The sequence below is a fragment of the Pristis pectinata genome, chromosome 40, assembly GCF_009764475.1.
Source record: "Pristis pectinata isolate sPriPec2 chromosome 40, sPriPec2.1.pri, whole genome shotgun sequence".
NCBI classification, from domain to species: Eukaryota; Metazoa; Chordata; class Chondrichthyes; order Rhinopristiformes; family Pristidae; genus Pristis; species Pristis pectinata.
Window position 1 is genome coordinate 3849556 of NC_067443.1, and position 22156 is coordinate 3871711.

Here is a 22156-nt window from a genome sequence, read left to right on the forward strand (position 1 = left end):
AGAGAGGGTGCAGAAGAGGTCCACCTGGAGGGCATGAGCTATAGGGAGAGGTCAGACAAACTTGGGTTGTTTTCTCTGGAGCGGCAGAGGCTAAGGAGAGACCTGATAGAAGTTTATAAAATTATGAGAGGCACAGATTGAGTAAGCAGTCGGAATCTTTTCCCCGGGGTAGAAATGTCAAATACTAAAAGACATGTATTTAGGGTGAGGGGGGAAAGTTTAAAAGAGATGTGCGGGGCAAGTTTCTGTAACACAGAGAGCAGTGGGGGGCTGGAATGTGCTGCCTGCGGTGGGGGTGGAGGCAGATACAGTAGAGGGGTTTAAGAGGCTGTTAGATAGGCCCATGGATGTGCAGGGAGTGGAGGGATAGGGCTGGCAGAAGAGATTTAGTTGAATTCGGCATCATGTTCAGCACAGTCATGGTGGGCCGAAGGGCCTGTTCCTGCGCTGGACTGTTCTATGTTCTATTTACACTGATCCCATTTCATTCTCCCCACTTCCCACCAACTCCCCTCCCTCCTCCCCCAGATTCTACCCCTCACCCACCCACTAGGGGGGCCAATTAACCCACTGACCCCGCATGTCCATGGGATGTGGGAGGGAACCGGAGTACCCAGGGTAAACCCACGCGGTCACAGGGAGAAGGTGCAAACTCCACACACAGACACACAGACACACACACACACACATGGATGTGCATGGACACACACAGACACACACACACGAGACACACACACACATGGATGTGCAGGGACACACACACGAGACACACACACACAGACAGACAGACAGACACACACACACACACGAGACAGACACACATGAGACACAGACACACACACAGACACACATACGAGACACACACACACAGCGCTGGTGGTCAAAATCGAACCTGGGTCTCTGGAGCCTTGAGGCAGTGGCTCTAACTAGGTGTGCCATTGCATCTGTCAAGGGACCAAGTGTCGATCTAAACTCCTTCCCTCTAGTGAATTGCGGTCACCAGGCCTCGCTGGGGGCTTGTTTTGCACACAGCGAGATTTCTTGCTCACAGCACAGAACTTTTTAGAGCACATTTAGCCTCCCCCAGTCCTCATTTCTCTGTTGTCGTACAATGTAATCCCTCATGCCCTCCAACTCCTGTCCGATTTCTTTGCCTCTCACCGACTCTGGGGGGTAACTTACAGCGGACAGTTCACCTTTTAATCTGCCTCTGGGACGTGGGAGGAAACCGGAGCACCCGGGGGGAATCCCACACGGTCACGGGGAGAAGGTGCAATCTCCACACGCATGTGCACAGACACACACACACACACACACACACACACACACACACACACACACACACACAGTGGCGGAGGTCAGGTTGAACCTGGTTCGTCGTCATACAGCACAGAAACAGGCCCTTCGGCCCAACCGGTCCATGAACAAGATGCCTATACAAACTAATCCCATGTGCCTGCATTTGGCCCATATCCCTGTCAGAATCAGAAGCAGGTTTATTATTACTGACATATGTCGTGAAATTTGTTGTTTTGCAGCAGGAAAAACAGTGCAAGACATAAAAATTACTATAAGTTACCAAAAATATCCAATAGTGCAAAAAGGAATAATGAGGTGGTGTTCACGGGTTCACGGACCGTTCAGAAATCTGACGGCGGAGGGGAAGAAGCTGTTTCTGAATCGCTGAGTGTGGGTCTTGTACCTCCTCCCCGATGGTAGTAACGAGAAGAGGGCGTGTCCCGGGTGGTGAGGGTCCTCAGTGCCGGATGCCGCCTTCTTGAGGCGCCGCCCTCTTGAAGACGTCCTTGATGGCCGGGTGGGGGGGGGGGGGGTGGTGGTTGTGCCCGTGATGGAGCTGGCTGAGTCTACAACCCTCTGCAGCCTCTTGCGATCCTGCGCATTGGAGCCTCCGTACCAGGCGGTGATGCAACCAGTCAGAATGCTCTCCACCGTACATCTGTACAGATTTGCAAGAGCCTTTGGTGACAGACCGAATCTCCTCAAGCTCCTAATGAAGTAGAGCTGCTGGCCTGCCTTCTTCGTGATTGCATCAATGTGTTGGGCCTGGGACAGATCCTCGGAGATGTTGACGCCCAGGAACTTGATCCAGGTCCTATCCATGTGCCTTTTAGATGTTGTTTGTATCTCCATGTCCCATGTGGAACGAGCTGCCAGAGGAAGTGGGTCAGGCAGGCTCATTAACAACAGTTAAAAGGCACTCGGATAGGTTCAAGGATGGCAAAGGTTTCGAGGGATACGGGCCAGACGTGGGCAAATGGGACTGGCTTAGGTGGGAATCTTGGTTGGCATGGACTAGTTGGGCCGAAGGGCCTGCTTCCATGCTGTAATGAGTATGACTTCCTCTGGCAGCTCATTCCATATACGGACCACCCTCCTGGTGAAAAAAAGTTGCCCCTCAGGTTCTATTAAAATCTCTTCCCCTCTCACCTTAAACCTGTGCCCTCTTAGTTCTTGATTCTCCAACCCTTGAGGTCTCTGGAGCTGTGAGGAAGGTTGTAAAGGAGCTACGGAAAGGTTTAGTAAGGCCAGACAAGGATCACGGTGCAGCAGGTCATGTGGTTCAATGATGTTGGTTGAAGGATTTTTATTACCATATGACATCTCTCCTTTGAAAGTAATAGCCACAGGTCCAATGTGACTTGGTTAAAGGTCTGAGCCTTCAACAATGCAACTCCCCTTCACTATTCCCTACTGGAAAATGCATCAGTGAGCTTTAACGAAGACACCTCCCCATCTAAAAAAACGATCAGCGAGGCTTCGGAGAGGGTGCAGAAGAGGTTCACCAGGATGCTGCCTGGATTAGAGAGCACGAGCTATAAGGAGAGGTCGGACAAACTCGGGTTGTTTTCTCTGGAGCGGCAGAGGCTGAGGGGAGACCTGATAGAGGTTTATATGGAAGTCGGCTAACGAGAGGGATAGATAGACAGTCGGTATCTTTTTCCTAGGGTCGAAATGTCTAATACCAGAGGGCATGCATTTAAAGTGAGAGGGGGTAAGTTTAAAGGAGATGTGGGGGGCAAATTTTTTTTACACAGAGAGTGGTGGGTGCCTGGAATGTGCTGCCAGGGGTGGGGTTGGAGGCAGATACGATAGAGGCGTTTAAGAGGGTCCTAGATAGGCACATGGATGTGCAGGGAACGGAACGGAGGGATATGGGGATTGTGTAGGCATAAGTTCAGTTAGGCGTTTAATTACCGGTTTAATTGGTTTGGCACATCATGGGTCAAAGGCTTGTTCCTCTGCTATACTGTTGTATGACCTGATGGGGAAGGCATCGAGAACAGATTAGATTAGATTTACCAGGATGCTGCCTGGTTTGGAGAGTATGCATTATGAGGAGAGACGGAGGGAGCTAGGGCTTTACTCTTTGGAGAGGAGGAGGATGAGAGGAGACATGATAGAGGTGTACAAAATATTAAGAGGAATAGATAGAGTAGACAGCCAGCGCCTCTTTCCCAGGGCACCAATGCTCAATACAAGAGGGCATAGCTTTAAAGTAATGGGTGGGAAGTTCAAGGGAGATATCAGAGGGAGGTTTTTCACCTAGAGAGTGGTTGGGGCATGGACTGCGCTGCCTGGGGTGGTGGTGGAGGCGGGTACATTGGTCAAATTCAAGGGACTGCTAGATAAGCAAATGGAGGAATTTAAAATAGAGGGATATGTGGGAGGAAGGGGTTAGATAGTCTTAGGCGAGGTTTAAAGGTCGGCACAACATTGTGGGCTGAAGGGCCTGTATTGTGCTGTACTGTACTATTATGTCCAGGCTGTAGGGAGAGTTGTGACATGTAGACTCTCCCTGACAAGGGTAGAATGGGAAAACAAATTAAAAAACTGGAAACATTTGATTTTTTTCTCTCTCTCTCTCTCTTTCCCAGCCCAGATCTGAAACGTTGACAGTTTCTCTTTCCTCAGACGCTGCCTGACCTGCTGAGTATTACCAGTTGCTTCTGTTGCTATTTTGGCAAGGAATCTTGTTCCTCTAACCATCGCCCCCACTGACGAGCGGTGAAATGAGTCAGCACTGAGGTTACTGATGCTTCCAAGTGACTGTGACACGTAGACTTGACTGTTAACCGTCCGACCCAGGGCACACAACGCCTCAAGCATCATTGACTGGGGACTGCCCCTGATGTGTTGCATGACAGCGTGCGATTGCCACTTAGTCATCCCCAGCGCGGGGCACAAGGTGGGCTAACTGCGATGATTCAGAGGCTGAGCGGGTTTGCCAATGCAGAGCTGCAACGCTGCTCTGCATCGCAAGCTACGTCGCTCTTTCCTGCCCACTGGCTGCATCACTCCCCAGGGTACGGAGACCGCCCAGGCGCTGCTCCTCCGAACCGCGTCTGGCCTCAAGACCGGGCGGCGGACGGACACGCGGGCGCGGGAACGGGAAGGGGAATTTGAAACGGCCATCCGCCGGGAGATCCCGGCTGTTCCGGTAGACAGGGCGAGGGAGGCCGCACCAGATGCAATAAATGAAACCGACTGCAGTCCATCTTGCGTCTCCTCAGAGCGGGCGGGCAGCCCCATGAGGGAAGGTGGGACAAGCTGGGCTCGTGTCCGCTGGGGTTTGAGGGAGTGAGAGGGGACTGGGTCAAAACGTAGAGGATCCTGGGGGAGGGGGTAGGTGTGGAGAGGGTCGACCCTCCTGTGGGAGACTCTAGAACCAGGGGTGCCCGTTTAAGACAGAAAGTTGTTGCGGTTTTTTTTACTCGGTGGACGGCAAGTCCTTGGATCTCTCTTCCTCAAAGGGAGATGGAAGGAGAGAACTTAAATATTCCTGAGGCCGAGGTAGGTGGTTTCCTGACAAGCACAGGGTGGGGCGGAAGGTTTCTGAGGGGGTAGGCGGGAACGAGGATGCAATCAGACGGGCCACGATCTTATTGAATGGCGGTTCAGGCACGAATGGGAAGACTGGTTGCATCACCGCCTGGTACGGAGGCTCCAACACGCAGGATCGCAAGAGGCTGCAGAGGGTTGTAGACTCAGCCAGCTCCATCATGGGCACAACCCTCCCCGCCGTCGAGGACATCTTCAAGAGGCGGCCCCTCAAGAAGGCGCCATCCATCACTGAGGACCCTCACCATCCGGGACATGCCCTCTTCTCGTTACTACCATTGGGGAGGAGGTACAGGAGCCCGAAGATCCACACACGGGGAAGGAATGAGCAACACCCAAAAAGCTGGAGAAACTCAGCAAGTCAGGCAGCATCTGTGGAGTGGACAGTTGACATTTCGGGTTGACACTCTCCATCTGGGTCGGGACGAGCTATTCGACCAAGGTAGCCAGCCCCAGAGAAGGATCCCACTCCCCTGGCTCTCTTGGTGGCAAGGTCCATTTCACCTGCACTACACGACAATGTGGGGAGATTCGCTCGGGAAGGAGGGTGTGCTCGGAATGGGACAGGGAAGACACACGGTTGTACCGGATCCAAGTGTGGCAGGGTAGGGGGAACCTTGTACTCCCACAATCCAGGAGCCCCGGCAATTCTCCAGCAGATGGGATTTAGTTTCAAGGGACGGGGATGAGAGGGGCTCCACATGGTGTTTGCCGTGCCCTTGGGTGAGAAACATGGAAGAGGTGGGATAGTTCCTGGAGAGGTTCTTCTGATGTTTAAAAAGTGTTGAGTCACAGCCTGGAATTTTCACCTTAAGTTCCCCACACTCCCAAAATCAGGTTCCCTCACTGTACAACAGTTTTATCCCCCAGGCCGTCAGGCTCCTGAATACCTTGGAGACAGTTTCAGACAGATGCGTGTATCACAGCTTGGTACGGCAACTGCTCTGCCCAGGACCGCAAGTTGTGGACACAGCCCAGCGCGTCACAGAAACCAGCCTCCCCTCCTCGGACTTGTCTTTACCTCTCATTGTCTTGGTGAAGCAGCCAGCATAATCAAAGACCCCACCCACCCGGGTCATTGTCTCTTCTCTCCTCTTCCATCGGAGCCTGAGGGCACGTACCACCAGACTTAAGGACAGCTTCTACCCCACTGTGATAAGACTATTGACAATGAGATGGACTCTGACCTCACGATCTACCTTGTGTGACCTTGCACCTTATTGCACTGCACTTTCTCTGTAGCTGTGACACTTTACTCTGTACTGTTATTGTTTTTACCTGTACTACCTCAATGCACTCTGTACGAACTCAATGTAACTGCACTGTGTAATGAATTGACCTGTACGATCGGTATGCAAGACAAGTTTTTCACTGTACCTCGGTACAAGTAACAATAATAAATGAATACCAATACCAAAAGCCCTGGTTTGCACAACGGCGAATAGGAACTTTGGCTGCTGCTGAACATGTTTATACAATTAGTGTAACACACAGAGTTCTGTACGTTCTTCATCTAATTCAGTTTTGAACTAACTTTGCACTAAATTTGAATTCTGTATACATCGTTTTTTTGCACTGTTTGTACCCGCACAATATTTTTGTCTGCGTTTATTGTATGTCTTCTGTTTCATGTACGTCCTCTGTTGTGAGAGTCTGGGGGAAACGACATTTCGTTCCTCCACGTGTTTTTAGAGCATCTGGGTGAATGACAGTAAAGTAACTTGAATCTTGAAAAGAGGGAATATTAAATGAAGAGACGCATTCAATTAGAGTCAGGCCCTACAGCCTACCACGTCCATGGTCACCATCAAGCCTCCAGCTATACTGAACCCATTTGCCTGCACTCAAAAAGTCAAGTTTATTGTCATCTACGCAAGGACATGAATGCACAGGTACAATGAAAAACTCACTTGGTGCAAAGCCTTCTCTGCCTTGGCGTTTCAAGTGATCTAGATACAGGCTGCCTCCAGATTAAGAACATCCAACATACGGACACTGGTTCATCCATTATTAAATTCAAAGGTTCAGTGTATGCACATGTATTCGATCCTATGAATAGCAAAGTTAGTTCTTCCCCACCCCCTCCTCTACTTTTAGTGATCTCTCTTTCAAATCCATCTTGTGTGTTTCGGATGCCAGTCACACTGTAGAGTTACGGTTACCACAGAGTGATTTTTGTGTGTGGATAAAATCGACTGGTTGACGTCTGTAAAAGCAGGTCCTGTTTGTAACCTAGGGAACGGCCTGCCAGTTAAATTATCAAGTCTTTCGCTCCATCGCTACCTCAGGCAGTGCATTCCAGATTCCATCCTCCGTGGGACGATCGCTCTCTGAGCGTGTGCCCCCCTCCCCCTCCATGTCCCTCTCTCTGAGTGTGTCCCTCTCTCCAAGTATGTGCCCCCCTCCGAGTGTGTGTCCCCATCTCTCCCTCTCCGTGGCTGTTTTACATTTCTCAGATTCCCCCACCCTAGTGCGCTCCAGTACTAGACATGTCTGCTTGAGGGAGAGAAATTTTTTTAACCCAATCTGTGTCCCTCTATTTCGTACACCTAGTGTACAAGAACCAAGTGTGCAGTTGTGTGGGCGAGACCTTGAACACAGGACATCAGCTCCCCTTTTCAAATGGGTTCTGAGCCCCCATCACCACCACAGAGCAGTGCAGAGCACATAATCGCCATTCCCCGTCACGACCAGCTCGTTTGCAGATGTCGAGGGTACTTGCCACGGTCAAGTACCAGACCACTTCACCACCGCTGTGGCACCCTCGAGGTGCAGCCATGGTTTGGGAAATGCAGCCGCGTCATTGTGCACAGAGGGGTTCAATAAAATGGAGGGCAGTGGGGCACTACTGCCTCTCAGCTCCAGAGACCCCGGTTCGATCCTGTTCTGTCACTCTCTCTGTGCATGTCTCCCTCTCCCCCTGCGTGTCCCTCTCTGTGTCTCCCACCCCCAAGTGTGTCCCTCTCTCCCCATCCGCGTTATGTCCCTCCCTGAGTACGTGTCCCCCTCTCAGAGTGTGTCCCTCTCTGTGTCTGTGTGTGGAGTTCACACACTCTCCGTGACCGCATAGGTTTCCCCCAGGTGCTCCAGTTCCATCCCACATCCCAACAACGTGCGGGAGTCAGTGGGTTAATCAGCCGCTGTAAACTGCCGAGCTGGGGGTAGCCCAAGCAGGAGTTGATCGGAATGTGAGGGAGCTGTGGGAAAATAAGCAGGAGACTGGGATTGCTCTACAAGGGAACAGAATCGATGCCAACCTGCCAGAGTAATATGAAATTGGCTAATTCAGATCTTTGTTCTCACTGGGATAAGTGAGAGGTTTTATTCTGTGGGGTCTTTTACATTTATGGCACTGATGGTAGTGCAGGAGTGAGGCGTCAACCTGTGTTCAAGTCGCCAAGAGTGAGACTCAACCCAGACATGAGAGCGAGACCCATGAGTAGCATCCAATATTGGAAGCATTCCCTCCAACCTAGTTCAATGAGGCCTCTTGTGTCAAACGTTGTCCCATTGGATCTTCCAGTCCCAACCTTTTGCTGAACCAACCACTGACTAACCCAGTTAACAGAACTGTCCAGTGTTCAATTTACACTGACTCCTATCCCTTTCTGTAATGTCCTCTGTATGAAGTAGAGGCTAAACACCTGTCGTAAATAAATTCAAGCAGGAATTCAGAGGAAACAGTTTGTGAGATTGAGGGAGCAGTGGGGGGGATTTAAGGAGACCAAAGACTGCATATGCTGGAACCTGGAGTAACAGGCAAACTGCTGGAGGAACTCAGCAGGTCAAGCAGCATCTGTGGGAGGACAGGAATTGTCGACATTTTGGGTCAAGACCCTGCATCAGGATTTAAGGAAAGCCAGGTAAGTGTGAGGGAGAAAAGATGAAGAGGGAGTTCAGCAGAAGCCTGCCAGTTCAGTGCACACGCTCCTGTTTACATCAACAGTGGAGGTTGAGAGGGTCGAGAGCTTCCAAGTTCCTGGGAGTGAATATCACCAACAGCCTGTCCTAGTCCAATCACACTGAGGCCACGGCCAAGGAAGCTCACCAGCACCTCTACTTCCTCAGGAGGCTAAAGAAATTCTGCGTGTCCCCTTTGACCCTCACCAATTTTTACTGATGCACCACAGAAAGCATCCTATCCAAATGTATCACAGCTTGGTACAGCAACTGCTCTGCCCGGGACTGCAAGAAACTGCAGAGAGTTGTGGACACAGCCCAGCCTCCCCTCCACAGACTGTCTACACTTCTCACTGCCTCAGTAAAGCAGCCAATGTAATCAAAGACCCCTCCCACCCTGGACATTCTTCTCCCCCCTCCCATCAAGCAGAAGATACAAAAGCCTGAAAGCACGTACCACCAGGCTCAAGGACAGCTTCTATCCCGCTGTTATAAAACTATTGAATGGTTCCCTAGTACGATGAAATGGACTCTTGACCTCACAATCTACCTCCTTATGACCTTGCACCTTATTGTCTGCCTGCACTACACTTCCTCTGTAACTGTAACACTTTATTCTGCATTCTGTTATTGCTTTTCCCTTCTACTACCTTGATGTACTGATATGATGAAATGATCTGTATGGATGGCACGCAAAATAGTTTTTCCCTGTACCTCAGTGGTACAGTGACAATAATAAACCAATTTACCACAGCTTTCTCCTTGGAGATGGAACATATGGGTCACGAACATCCGTATGCAGAAATAAAACAGCAAGAAACAGTTCTTTCAAAAAATACATTTAATTTACAGTAAGCTGCCGTCAATAACAATTGTTAAATGGCAGTGGCCTTTGACTTCAAGGCTACACCGTGGTAGAGAGCTGAACCATGCCTTCATTTCCAACATGTAAACTTCAGGGGCTTTTGTGAAGGGGTGCAACTGACAGCAAGTCAGAAAGAACCAAAGCACACCTACCTAGTGGTGATGTTTGAGAAACAAAAAGATATTTCCTCCTTTGTGCACCTAAGCAAAGTGGCCATCCTTCTGTTTGGACCTCGTGTCTGAGTTACAGTTTTCGAAAGCAGTGGCAAAGTGCATGTTAAAACAAGGGTTCGATCGAGTGTAGGGAGCCACCAAGCACCACAACTGGAAATCATCCCACACTGGGTCATGCAAGATCTTGACATGGGACTAAATCCACTCTGCCAACTGGGTAAGCCCAGCTGGATAAACATGAAGGGAAGGGAAGAGGGACAGGGGTGCGTCTTCCCATCAGGAGACATCAAAGTCAACAGCTTTGCTTACCCATCAATGCCAAGCGAGCAGAGGCCCCCTCAAGCCCCATCGAGGCAGGACTCCATGGAGGAGAGCATCCCGGTGCGGCGGTGGTGAAGAGGAAGCCTCTGAGCTAATGGGTTACCAAGGAGCAGCCAATCTTACATGGAAGGAGAGGGCTGGGGAAAGTCCAGTATCAGATTCCAAATCCTTCCAAACTCAGGAACAATTTTTAAAAACAAAAATCGGGAATGTAGCCTTAAATAAAAAAAAATCAAGAAAGGATTGCAATGTTATAGATTAAAGGTTTTATATTAACGATTACAAAGTGAGTACACAGTGCTACTCAGCCACTACAGTGCAAGGGCTTCAAGTGGAGATCCACAGGTCCACAGACAGCAGGTCCTTCTGCGCACCAAGGGAACTCCCCAAGCTCAAGACGCTGTAGATCTGGCAGCTTGTGCCTTAACCCTGCACACGCTCACCATTCAAGGCATGAGACAAAAACCAAGACCTCAGGTGCAAACCGCTTAATCTCTAAAGAAACTTCCTGTCCCTATTCACCACAAGACACCCCCCCCCCCTTAAGATTTATTACATTGCCTGATCAACCAAAATACATACACAAATTTATTAAATTCATTAGAGTCAAAAATTGTTGTGGATCAAAGTACTGTCAATATACCAGACAGTGGCAATGTACTGTGACAATGTGCATTTTGAATGCATCCACCCACCGCACCCCACCCCCCCCACCCCCCAACGAAAACCCCTTCTGATCACAGCAATCCCGATCTCTCGCCACTCCACCTTCCCCACCCGCCTCCTTCCTCTCTGGGCAAAAGGGGTGGGAGGAAGGAAACAGAAAAGGGGGGGAGAGAGAGAGAGAGAGAGAGAGAGGGAGGGAGGGAGGGAGGGAGAGAGAGACAGACAGACAAAGTTCACACAATGCTGGAGTGGACATCTTTCCTGTCTGATGATAGACTAGTGCAGATGTTCGTGAGAGCCCAGTTAATGCAGTAACAGTTCATGAGGGCTTCAGCATCCCAACACTGTCTGGATAAAAGTCTTGAGGTTTTAAAACAACAGTAAAAGCCTAGGAAGTCCCACAGTGTGCAGCAAGTGGACGAAGCAAAGTTCTTCTATCTCACTGTCCCACAAGTTCAGTGTCAGCAAAAGTCGGCAAACTGACAACAGCTCTCGACCCTCCGGTTCCACACACACACACACGTAGTTGGGGGGGGCAAGGGTAGATCAACCACCCCACCCACCCCCAAACTCAGTACAGGGCCTGTTCCGCCAGACACCACACCCCCGTTTACGCACATCCTCTGGGTACGGTAACCTGCATCCTGAGCCGTGTACACCTGGGTGGGAAACAGGGGGGTGTGGTGGCGCAGGGAAGCACAGCCAAGCGAGGAGCGACGCCGTGTGCTTCGGGTCAGATGCGAGAGCAGAGGACTAGGATCAGAATTCACCTTAGGAGATGCATGATGCTCGCTCCAGCGATGCCGACTCCCGCAAACCACATCAACACTTTCTTTGCCGTCTCTTCGCTGTTGTTCTCGTGGAAGAATTTCGTGAAGCCGTCCTGCAGGGTAAAGAACTCAGCGTTCAGACAGAGGCACGGGAGTCACACTTCTGACCCGCATGGGACACTATATAAATGCAAGCACCTCCATCGCGAGGGTATGGACCACCCTGACAGAATGGTGGCACAGACTTAAAATGGCGGCCCCATATTCCCAAGCAGAGATCCAGGCAGGACTAACTAAATGCAACCTGCTTAAAACTCACCGCGGAAGTTGCTCCCCACACTTGGGTAAATGAATTCGAGGAAAACACATTGATTGGGCTTAAAATACGCTTAGCCTTTCCTGCCAAATCTAAGTATTGCAACCCAGTTTATTCCACAAGCACAAGGAGTGGGATTAAGTGAATAGCCCTGACACTGTTACCCTCTGCTTTGGCAAGGTTTCATGCCAAGATCAAGATAGTAATCCCTTTGATTAAAACTGCAAAGTCACTGGGGACAATTCCCATGTCAATTATTTCAAGAATGCCCCGGACTTCTCGGGTAAGTACATAACGTTCCAAGCATTTTCTAACAAGGAAGTATCGCTTTAATTAAAGGGGCAGGCACCTCTTCCATTAAAGTAGTGGCCGTTTTTGCAATTTGACTGCTTGAGGTTCAGTAATGTGCCATTGTGAATACAAAAGATAAACAGGATTTTCTGCCAAGCCTAATTTTAATCAGGCAAGCACACAGGTACATGGTGCCCCACCTCTTCCCCCCAAAAAGACCCAGATAGTAAACAAGCTGCAGTTTTTACAGTGATCTGTCTGTGCAGCCTGTCACATGTAGGCAGCAGTGGAAGGGCGAGGCAGTTACCGATTCGATAGCCAGCACTGGGGGTAGGGTGGGGAGTGGAGAGGATGCAGGGAATGCTACAGTCTGCACATCCGTGGCAGGGCACAAACTAGGGGCGGGTCCTGCTTTCCCCCCCAGTAGCAGAGAGGGAACAGCACCCTTCACCAAGAGCTGCCAGCTGGCCCCCACCTCCACAGCTGCGAGCTCAGAACCCCCCGGGCAGATTTCTCTGCCACCGTATTGCTGGCAAGCAGACAGATCACTGGCAAGGAGGAATGGGGGGAGAAACTAGAAGGGGTAAACAATGCCCGGGCTCTGTGACAAGGGCACCCAACGACACTTTGTCCTCTGATCGCTGTGTGCAGTTATGCAACTCAGCCCCAGGGCATGACTCAGCTTGCATAATCCAGATCCCACACTCAGGGTACATACTGTACCGGTGACGTGGCACTAGTTCATTCACAGGCACTGCCCAAGCAGAAATGTAGCTCTCACTGTAATGCTTCCCCACCCACCCCTTCAAGCACCAGTGCACAAGCTGTATGACAATCAACAGGCTGGCCTCACACACCCCCTCTTTGGTGGTGCAGACACGTTTCTGAACCCTTGGTTCTAACTCTTCTGTTATTGTCACTTTTGGTACTACCTTGGGTTGTTCCACCACACTTAGAAACAGAAGACCTACAGCACCATATAGGCCCTTCAGCCCACAAAGTTATGCCAAACATGTCCCTACCTTAGAAAAATACAGGTCTATGGGTAAGCCCAGTAATTTCTAAGCTCCATGTACCTATCCAAAAGTCTCAAACGACCCTATCGTATCCGCCTCCACCACCATTGCCAGCAGCCCATTCCACACACTCACCACTGAGTAAAAAAAACTTACCCGACATCTCCTCTGTACCTACTCCCCAGCACCTTAAACCTGTGTCCTCTTGTGGCAACCATTTCAGCCCTGGGGAAAAGCGTCTGACTATCCACACGATCAATGCCTCTCATCATCTTATACACCTCTATCAGGTCCCCCTCATCCTCCATCGCTCCAAGGAGAAAAGGCCGAGTTCACTCAACCTGGCATGCTCCCCAACCCAGGCAACATCCTTGTAAATCTCCTCTGCGCCCTTTCTATGACTTCCACATCCACTTTGCACCATTCCACTGTGTTTGCACTCACTGCTGCATGCATTACCACATATACTGTTTACTCTGTGAGCAACACGCAAGGAATTACATTGTACCCTGGTGCTAGAACCCTAACCCTACCTCAGTAACAGGACACTACGCACCACCTCTTGCACTATCATGGATTTGTCTCTGGTTCTGTGTTTTGCACCAGTTTTTGTTTCACTTCAGTCTCAGGTACAACTGCAGAGAGTTGTGGACACAGCCCAGCGCATCACAGACACTAGCCTCCCCTCCTTGGACTGTTTTTACCTCTCGCTGCCTTGGTGAAGCAGCCAGCATAATCGAAGACCCCACCCACCCAGGTCATTCTCTCTTCTCTCCTCTTCCATTGGGTAGAAGATACAGGAGCCTGAGGGCACGTACCACCAGACTTAAGGACAGCTTCTACCCCACTGTGACTATTGAACGGTTCCCTTATACAATGAGATGGACTCTGACCTCACGATCTACCTTGTTATGACCTTGCACCTTATTGCACTGCACTTCCTCTGTAGCTGTGACACTTTACGCTGTACTGTTATTGTTTTTACCTGTACTACATCAATGCACTCTGTACTAGCTCAATGTAACTGCACTGTGTAATGAATTGACCTGTATGATCGGTATGCAAGACAAGTTTTTCACTGTACCAAGTGACAGCAATAAATCAATACTAATACAAAGTATATGGCAATAAACTAAATCAATGGCTTCCTGGGATCAATACAGGAAACTAAAACCAGTCTCCACCCTACCCATCGAAAGACTAATCATTCACAGATGTGAAAACAGACCCAAGGTCCACTCGGTGACACGCCCGGGGAATAGTTCAGCCTTTGAACAGGAGCCATTACTCAAGATAGGGTTTGGGAGCGGGAGCGAGTGACCCCAGAGGTCACAGTATACGTGGCTGACTTCCGAAGGGACCACGGTGGCGGAAATGGGGACATCCTTACCCAGCCATTGTGAGTCTCCAGCCACTCCCTCGTCTCCTTGGTTAGGTACTGTGTGATCTGTGTGGCCACCTGATCGACGCAATTTTCCGGATGATTCTTCTTCAGGTGGTCGCCCAGGACTGCCCCAAAGGCAATGAGAGTCACCACCCGGCCCCAGTTGACCTCGCCGTCGCTGAACATTTCTGCGGCCACCTCAGAGATGGCTCCGGGGTTACAGCTGTTGGAGTTGTTGAGACGATTTATCATTCCTGGGAAGGGGAAAGAGAGCAAGAGGCACAGTGATTAATGCAGCCCAAACACAGGCCCTTCTGTTACATGCCAACTGGACAATCCTTGTAGATTCTGCCTACCTTGACATCACCACCAGATCACATTCACAATGGGTCAAGTAGTTTTCTGATTAAACATACATTAAGAGCCAAAAAGTGGCAAGATATGGCTATATTCAAGACTGCACAAACACAGAGTGCTTCAGCTAAAGGTCATGGTAAACGTTTATAAGACACCAGCTGGACTATAATATCAATTTTAGGCATTTCCAGAGTGTGGAGGAGATATGTTGGAATGAATCCACGGATCAGGCTTTGAGAAGCTAAGACCACCAGAGAACCTGGGGCTGTTCCCCTTACAGCAGAGATTGTGTTCAAAAATGAGGAATTTTATAGTATAACTAAAGAGGAACTGTTGCCACTGGGCTTAGTAACCAGAAGACAACACTTCAGGTAGCTGGCAAAACAACAGAGAATGTTTTCTCCCCCCACCCCCCACACAGCAAGTTATGATCTGGAATGAGGGATGGTTCAAGAGGGACTTTTAGCAGAGAGTCTGGAGATAGTTGAAAATGAAGTCTGCAAAGAACAGGAGGAATTCCTTTCAAGAGGTGATGCAGAGACAATGTGCATTCTGTATTCAATAAACAACTCCAAAGGGGAGATGATAGGCAGGAAGTGGGAACTGAAATGCGATGCTTGTATCGATGGTTTCCCTTCTAACCCTGCACAAATGACAGCTATAATGGAAACACAGAGTATGGACTTTAAAACACCAGTGTCTCGGTCTCACTCTCCTCCCCATGGGAGATCAAAGGGCAGGCCTTAAAGTCCCTTGCCAACTGCCTGCAGATGTTCAGATAGACCTGTTGGCAGAGAGTACAGCTGCCTTGCTGAATGCACTAGGTGTGCAGATTGAAGATTAGATAATAGCTGTAAACAAACCTATTTAGGAGGTATTTACAGCACAGAAAGCTTTCTGTCCAATACAAGCTGTGACTAACTGTGGGTTCCGAATTATTCCCAGCAGCCAGTGAACCACTGGGTGAGGCTGTGATCTGATATCGCAGCGTTCCTTTGTAACCTTGGTCCCAGCATTATTCCCAGGTTTCCAGCCACCATCTTTGCAAGCGGCACTTGGAAGCCACTGCAGGGATAATCTCCCCACTCAAAAAAAATCTTGAGCAACTTGGTTATTAGGTACAAGGATAGAGGAGGAAGGCATGGGGGCAGCTGCACAAATCCTCCCAAAGCCAGGAGCAGAGGGAGCAAGAGCTGGGAAAGTGAAGGTCACAAACCGACAAGTGGGTTGGAGAAAAGCACCTCAAGGTGCTTTTGAAATCTGGTGGAACAAAGAACACCCAGGGGAGATTTAATCAAGGTGAACAGGAAATATCTTCCACATAGCTGGGGAGGTGGGGCAGATTTAATTAGAGAAAGGATTAGAGGGAAATTGAGCACTTTGGCAGAGGTCAGGGACTCTCTGCCTCAGAAGGTGGTGAGAGACAGAGGCCATCATGTGAAAACTACCCAAGGGAGCTGTGATGTACAAGGCTACGAGACTGGGAGATCAGCCTAAAGAGTTTTACGATCAAGTGATGCAGAAAGGGCAGAAAAAGACCAGGGAATCTCAAAAGCCTTTTGCCAAGCGTCCTAGCAACATCTAAAAATATAAACATTCCAGCAACTTTGTGCAGGGGGTATGGAAAGGCACTGCACCCATGCTACAAAGCCATCCAATGTACAGGAGAGGGGGAAAAAAAAGATTCAAAGCCTGCCAAACAGGTCTGGACTGTCTGAACTAAATAGTATTCCTGCCTTGTCAGAGACTATTTATATTCAACCACAAACAGTTTATTTAAGCCATGCTCTCATCGAGCCCGGAATTAATCTTGCCCAAGCAAAACAAATGAAAAGGCAAAGAGCAGGTATTTAATTATTCATTTCCTTCCTGTTCTCTGGTTGCAAAAGGATGCACAGAATTCAGAGGCGGCAGGGAGGGGAGAGAGCGCAGGGGCAGGCTTATGCCATCTGTTTCCTTGTAATAACAAGTCACCTTTGGTAGTCAAGAGGTAACCAGCTTATGCTGACGCACCTGGTGGCAGTTGGCTCAGTGGGGAAGAAACATTTTAGCTTGGGGAGGATGCTCATACAGTCAGGACTGAGCTACCTTGGACCTGCTCTTGCAAGTGTCAGCACAATTAAGGAAGTCTTTTGCAAGGCAGAAACAACAGCTAATGGGTTTTTCCCCACTGGAACACCCCCCAGTGGGAGTAGCACAAATCTATTGCATCTACAGCTTGGCATCTCACCCACAGTCACTTTCAAAATCAGACTGAATATCCTGCACCTTATCAAAGGTACCTCTGCCTCTCCCTCCTGCACCTTACCAAATGTACCTCGGTCTCTCTCCCCTCCCACAACCAGGTCTTCCAAAGCAGACAGCTTTGACAAGCGCAGGGCAGGTTTAAAACGGAGAGGCAGGCTGAAGTTCCACACCCCCTACACTAATACAAATGCAAGATAAGGGCGTTTACATTGCAAGTTTATGACTCGCCCCACCCGCAATCATTAACTCTGCTGATTTCTGTTACACCACTCTCTCTCAACAGCTACCCCCACCTCCCCCCCCCCCCCAAAAACCAAATGCCAGCAAACCAAGTTCACAGCTCAAGTGTCCCTGAGGGTTGCAAAAAGATGACAGAGAGCCACCCAAAGCAGGAGACCTCAGACTCCAGGAAACAGGGCCAGGGGCGTGCAGGCAGGAAGTTAGTCAGCTCCTGGTGAGGGCAGAAATTAAAAACAGATGCAAATTCTGAGAGTAAACAGTTTCAGCAACCCCGAGATGGAATAAACGCTCAGCTGAGGAGCCCAAGAGTCACAGGGGACTCTACCTAAACCAAACAGCTGCTTCAATTTATTTTTGGAGGAGGGGAAACGTGGGTGAGGGGGCCACTGGGCTCTTCTGCGGGCAGGCCCAGTGCTGTTATAATGGGAAGAACGATCGTCCAGCTCACAACCTTTACACCACCAAACCCTTCTTTGCATAGCTTCGCCCCTCCAATCACGACCAATGCCAATTCCGACCAAGTAATTTCTCGGCCCAAGTTCTCACAGCGCAGCCCGAGACTCGGCTCGTGTTCTGGCACCCAGATCTTGGCCATGGTAACCATGGCAGCAGACCATGAACGCACACAGTGCACCACATTCTCGATGTGTGCATTCTTCACAGCAATGAGGTCAACAATTATTCAAACAGTTTGCAAGCTCAGATCTGCCTCCCCACCCCCAGCACTTACTGGGGACAATTTAATGTTGGTGCAGGGTGTAGACCCAATCCAATGACTTAAACGCCAACTTGATGCTCCTGGACTGTCAGAGGAGCTGTTTGCCTGTCAAACCAAAGCAGCCTCCCTTGGGTGACCATGAAGACCCCACTACGGGACATTTTTGTCCTCAAATACCACACTGGCTGAGCTACTGCACATTGAGAACCCTGCTTTAGGTCCAGTTACTTCAGTTTTTTTAAAATCTAATCTCCTTGTGAGCTGAAGCTGTGGATAACCTGGAAGAGGGGATGGGGGAAGGAATTGCAAAGACCAAACAGAAAACAAGGAGGGGGAAAAAAAAATCAGTATCTCGGATAGGCTTAACAACTGCAACACTAGCTCTTTAGCTAACAGCTGCTGAGAGCATTTTCAGTTTCCAAAACACAACAGGAATTCGCAATCCCGAGAGAGAGAGAGAGGGGAAGTTCCCACAAGAGACATTACTTGCCTGTTATATTAGTCAAACAGAAATGAAAGCAACTTTTTCCCCCAGAATCTACAGTCAATATTTTGTGATAAGTGACGTCTTTACACTCAGTATGACTTTGAGAGAAAGCATCTTTGCAAAATGCAAGTGGCTTGAAAAAGATTGTTGCATTAGTACTTGAACATTGCCAAATGACACCCACCGACCCAACCCCTTGGCTGCAACACTCCCTCTGGATTTTAATGGAAGTCCCAGTGCAAACAGCAGCCAACTCCCACACCCAAACCAAAGTGAAACCACCACAAATAACAACGCAAAAGGCTGCATTTTATTTAGAGATGAAACTATTACAACAGGAGCCATATGTGGGAAATCTGAACGTATTTTGCAGAAGTCAATGACTGGAACTCAAATACTGACTGACCTTGCCCCTCCCCTTTGAAGCTCAGTTTGAACTTGTCACTAAAAATGTCAAGGACTCACCAAACCACTCAGCCAACACTATTTATTATGCTTCACATCAAAGACTAACAAAACATATCCTGTTGCCATGGATAAAACTCCTTAGCAGGGAAAAAAGGGAACAAGAGCTGGTAAGCCCAAGCAAGACACTGTACAGTAAAACGAAACACTGAGGAAACTCCAATCAACCAAACTCACAAGCCACCTACTAGAAGTGAGAGAACCAACTAGCCACAAGTGCAAATAAACATTAAGCAGTTAGACTTAAGCAAAATACTCTAAGGAATACACTTCCCAAAATTAAAAAGGTGAAGGGTTGGGGGTGGGGGGGGGGGGAGAGAAAGAGGAGGGTTGTTTTAGGTTGTTGGGGGGGGGGGGGAGAGATGGGAAGCAGGAGTACAAAGGCCCATTGGTCAAGGGAAAGGCTGGTAACGAGGGAGAGAGAGGCCAACCAAGGAAGTGAAATTAACACCCAAACCAGCGGTGAGTGCTAGTTAAAATGAAACTAGCAGCCATGGAGGTAAATATTCATCACAGAAATGAAGACCTATACAGAGTGAAGTACGAGCTAAGACTCCAGCTGCTGGGAAAGAAAAACACTAACAAGGAAAGAAAGCCAGTAGCCCAAGGACAGAAAGGTCTACAACCACTGGCCAAGGAATGAAAGGAGGTAGTCAAGAGAGCAAAGACCCCACACGCTAGCCAAAGAGGGAAGGAGAGTTGCCAAAGAGGGAAGCTCAATCATAGTAGGAAAACACTAGCCAATGAAAGAAAGACTCCAGCCACTGAGTTATAAACAGCCAAGATTGGGGTAACTAGTCAAAGAACAAGACACTCATGGGGAAAATACTAGCTAAGGAGGGGGAAGATCTCAGTTACACCTGGAAAACGCTAGCCTAAAAGGGGAAGCTAGCAGCCAAATGAAAGACCCCTGCAACAGAGGGAAAACACTAACCCAGAAGGGGAGGCAGTAGCCAAAAGGAAGAATTCCCAGCCTCAGAAAACACTAGCCTAGGAGGGGAAGGCAATAGTCAAAGACCCCAGCCAGAGAGAAAACACTAGCCCAGGAGGGGTAGGGAAGTACCCAAAGACCCCAGCAAGAGGGAAAACATTAGCCCAGAAGGAGAAGACAGTAGTCAAAGAACCAAAAAAGGAAACCACTGGTCCAACAGGGGAAAATAGTGGCCTAACCCACCAGCCAGAGGGAAACCACTAGACCAAGGGGGGGTTGGAGAGAAAGGGGAAGCCAGTAGTCAAAGACACCAGAGGGGTAACACTAGCCAGGAAGGGGAAGACAGTAGCCAAAGGCAAGACATTAACCACAGAGGGAAAACACTAGCCCAGGAGGGATAGGGAAGTAGCCAAAGACCCCAGCAAGAGGGAAAACATTAGCCCAGGAGGGGTAGGCAATGGTTAAGGAACCCGGGGGGGGGGGAAGGGAGGGAGACACACACACACACTAGTCCGGGAGGAGTAGGGAGAGAAGAAAGGTGGGGGGGGTTAGAGAAGGGGGTCTCACACACTAGTCCGGGGGGGGGGGGGGAGAGGAGTGGTCACACACTAGTCCGGGGGGGGGGGGGGGAGAGGAGTGGTCACACACTAGTCCGGGGGGGGGGGGGGGGGGAAGAGGAGTGGTCACACACTAGTCCGGGGGGGGGGGGGGGGGGAAGAGGAGAAAGAGACACTAGTCTAAGGAGGGAAACACTAGATTGGGGAGGGGGGGGAGCCAGTAGTCAAAGATCCCAGGGGGGAAAACACTAGCCAGGAAGGGGAAGACAGTAGCCCCAGGAGGGGGGCAGACACTAGAAGCCCGGGGAGGGGGTGGGGGGGGGGGGAGCCGGTGCCGCCCTCCCACCGCGGCCGGGCGCTAGGACCCGCGGGCACCCACCGGTGAACGCCGTGCGGTGCTTCTCGATCAGGTGCCCGCCGACCCTCCGCAGCGTCTCGGCCGCTTGCCGCTCGACTCCGCTCTGCTGCGGGCCCCAGCTCAGCCATCCTCCGCCGCCGCGCTCCGCCGGCACCGCGGTGCCCGTGTACTCCCGCAGGAAGGCGCCGACCAACGAGGAGGTGATGAGGTACAGGCCGTCGAAGCAGGGCGCCTCCGACTCGTCGGGGCTCTGAGGCAGCGAGCCGTCCCTCGAAGTCCAGGAGGCGGAGGTGCTGGCCGGGCTCCGTGATGGCCCCAAGCAGTACAGCTGGTTCTGCAGCTGCAGCATGGTGCTGGCCGAGCCGCGGTTCAGCGCCATGATCGTCTGCTCCATCGACATCGCGTCGCCGTCGACTGCCTCAAAATGGCGGCTCCGGAAAAAAAGCCTCCCTCTTCTTCTTCTCCCGCTCCCCGCCCTGACGGCAGACTGACAACCCCGTCCGCCAATCGGCGGCGAGGGACCCGGGGTCCCCGGGCCCGCCCCGCGCGTTACGTCATGGGGGAATGTCAATCACGACGGGGAGAATGGGCCCGCCCACACACTTCCACCAATCACGGGAAGGACGTGGCGGGAGGTTCTGGGTGACGTCACCACGCACGTCAGGCAATTCCAAGAAAGGGTGGGCACGCCGCGCCATTCATCCCGTCCACCTCCTGCTAGCCCAGTGCCTAAGACGCTGTTGAGCTCGATTCTACTTTTCCCTTCACAGATGCTGCCTTTCCTGCCGAGTATTTGTTGACTGCAGCTCCACCTTCCATACCACAATTCTAAAGACACTCATCTCCAAACTCCTAGACCTGGGACGCAACACCTCCCTTTGCAGCCGGATCCTTGACTCCCTGACCAATGGACCGCAGTCGGTAAGGATACGCAGCAACCCTTCCGCCGCAGTTATCTGCCACACGAGGCTGTGTCCTCAGCGCCCTACATTCCTCCCTATTACACCCATGACTGTGTGGCCAGATCCTGCTCCAACTCAGGGAAGTTTTGGGAGTTTCCATGAAACTTTTCCACTGCCGTGGGCGTGCTGTGTTGGCGCCAGAAGTGTGGCAACACTTGCGGGCTGCCCCCAGAACACTCTACGCAAAAGGTGCATTTCACAGTGTGTTTCAATGTACATGTGACTAATAAAGATATCTTATCTTACCATAGTACTCCAATAATCTGGCATCC

At 50.4% G+C, this 22156-nt stretch overlaps 1 protein-coding gene across 1 annotated transcript; it reads right to left on the reverse strand.

Moving 5' to 3' along the window:
• Positions 1-10976: 10976 nt before the first annotated feature.
• mcl1b (MCL1 apoptosis regulator, BCL2 family member b) lies at positions 10977-21382 on the reverse strand. Its single transcript, XM_052045916.1, has 3 exons — positions 20944-21382; positions 14569-14816; positions 10977-11668 (listed from the first exon to the last, which is right to left on the reverse strand). Exons 1-3 carry the CDS (start codon positions 21320-21322, stop codon positions 11552-11554), a joined length of 744 nt encoding a protein of 247 aa, XP_051901876.1. The 5' UTR covers positions 21323-21382; the 3' UTR covers positions 10977-11551.
• Between the last annotated feature and the right edge of the window lie 774 nt (positions 21383-22156).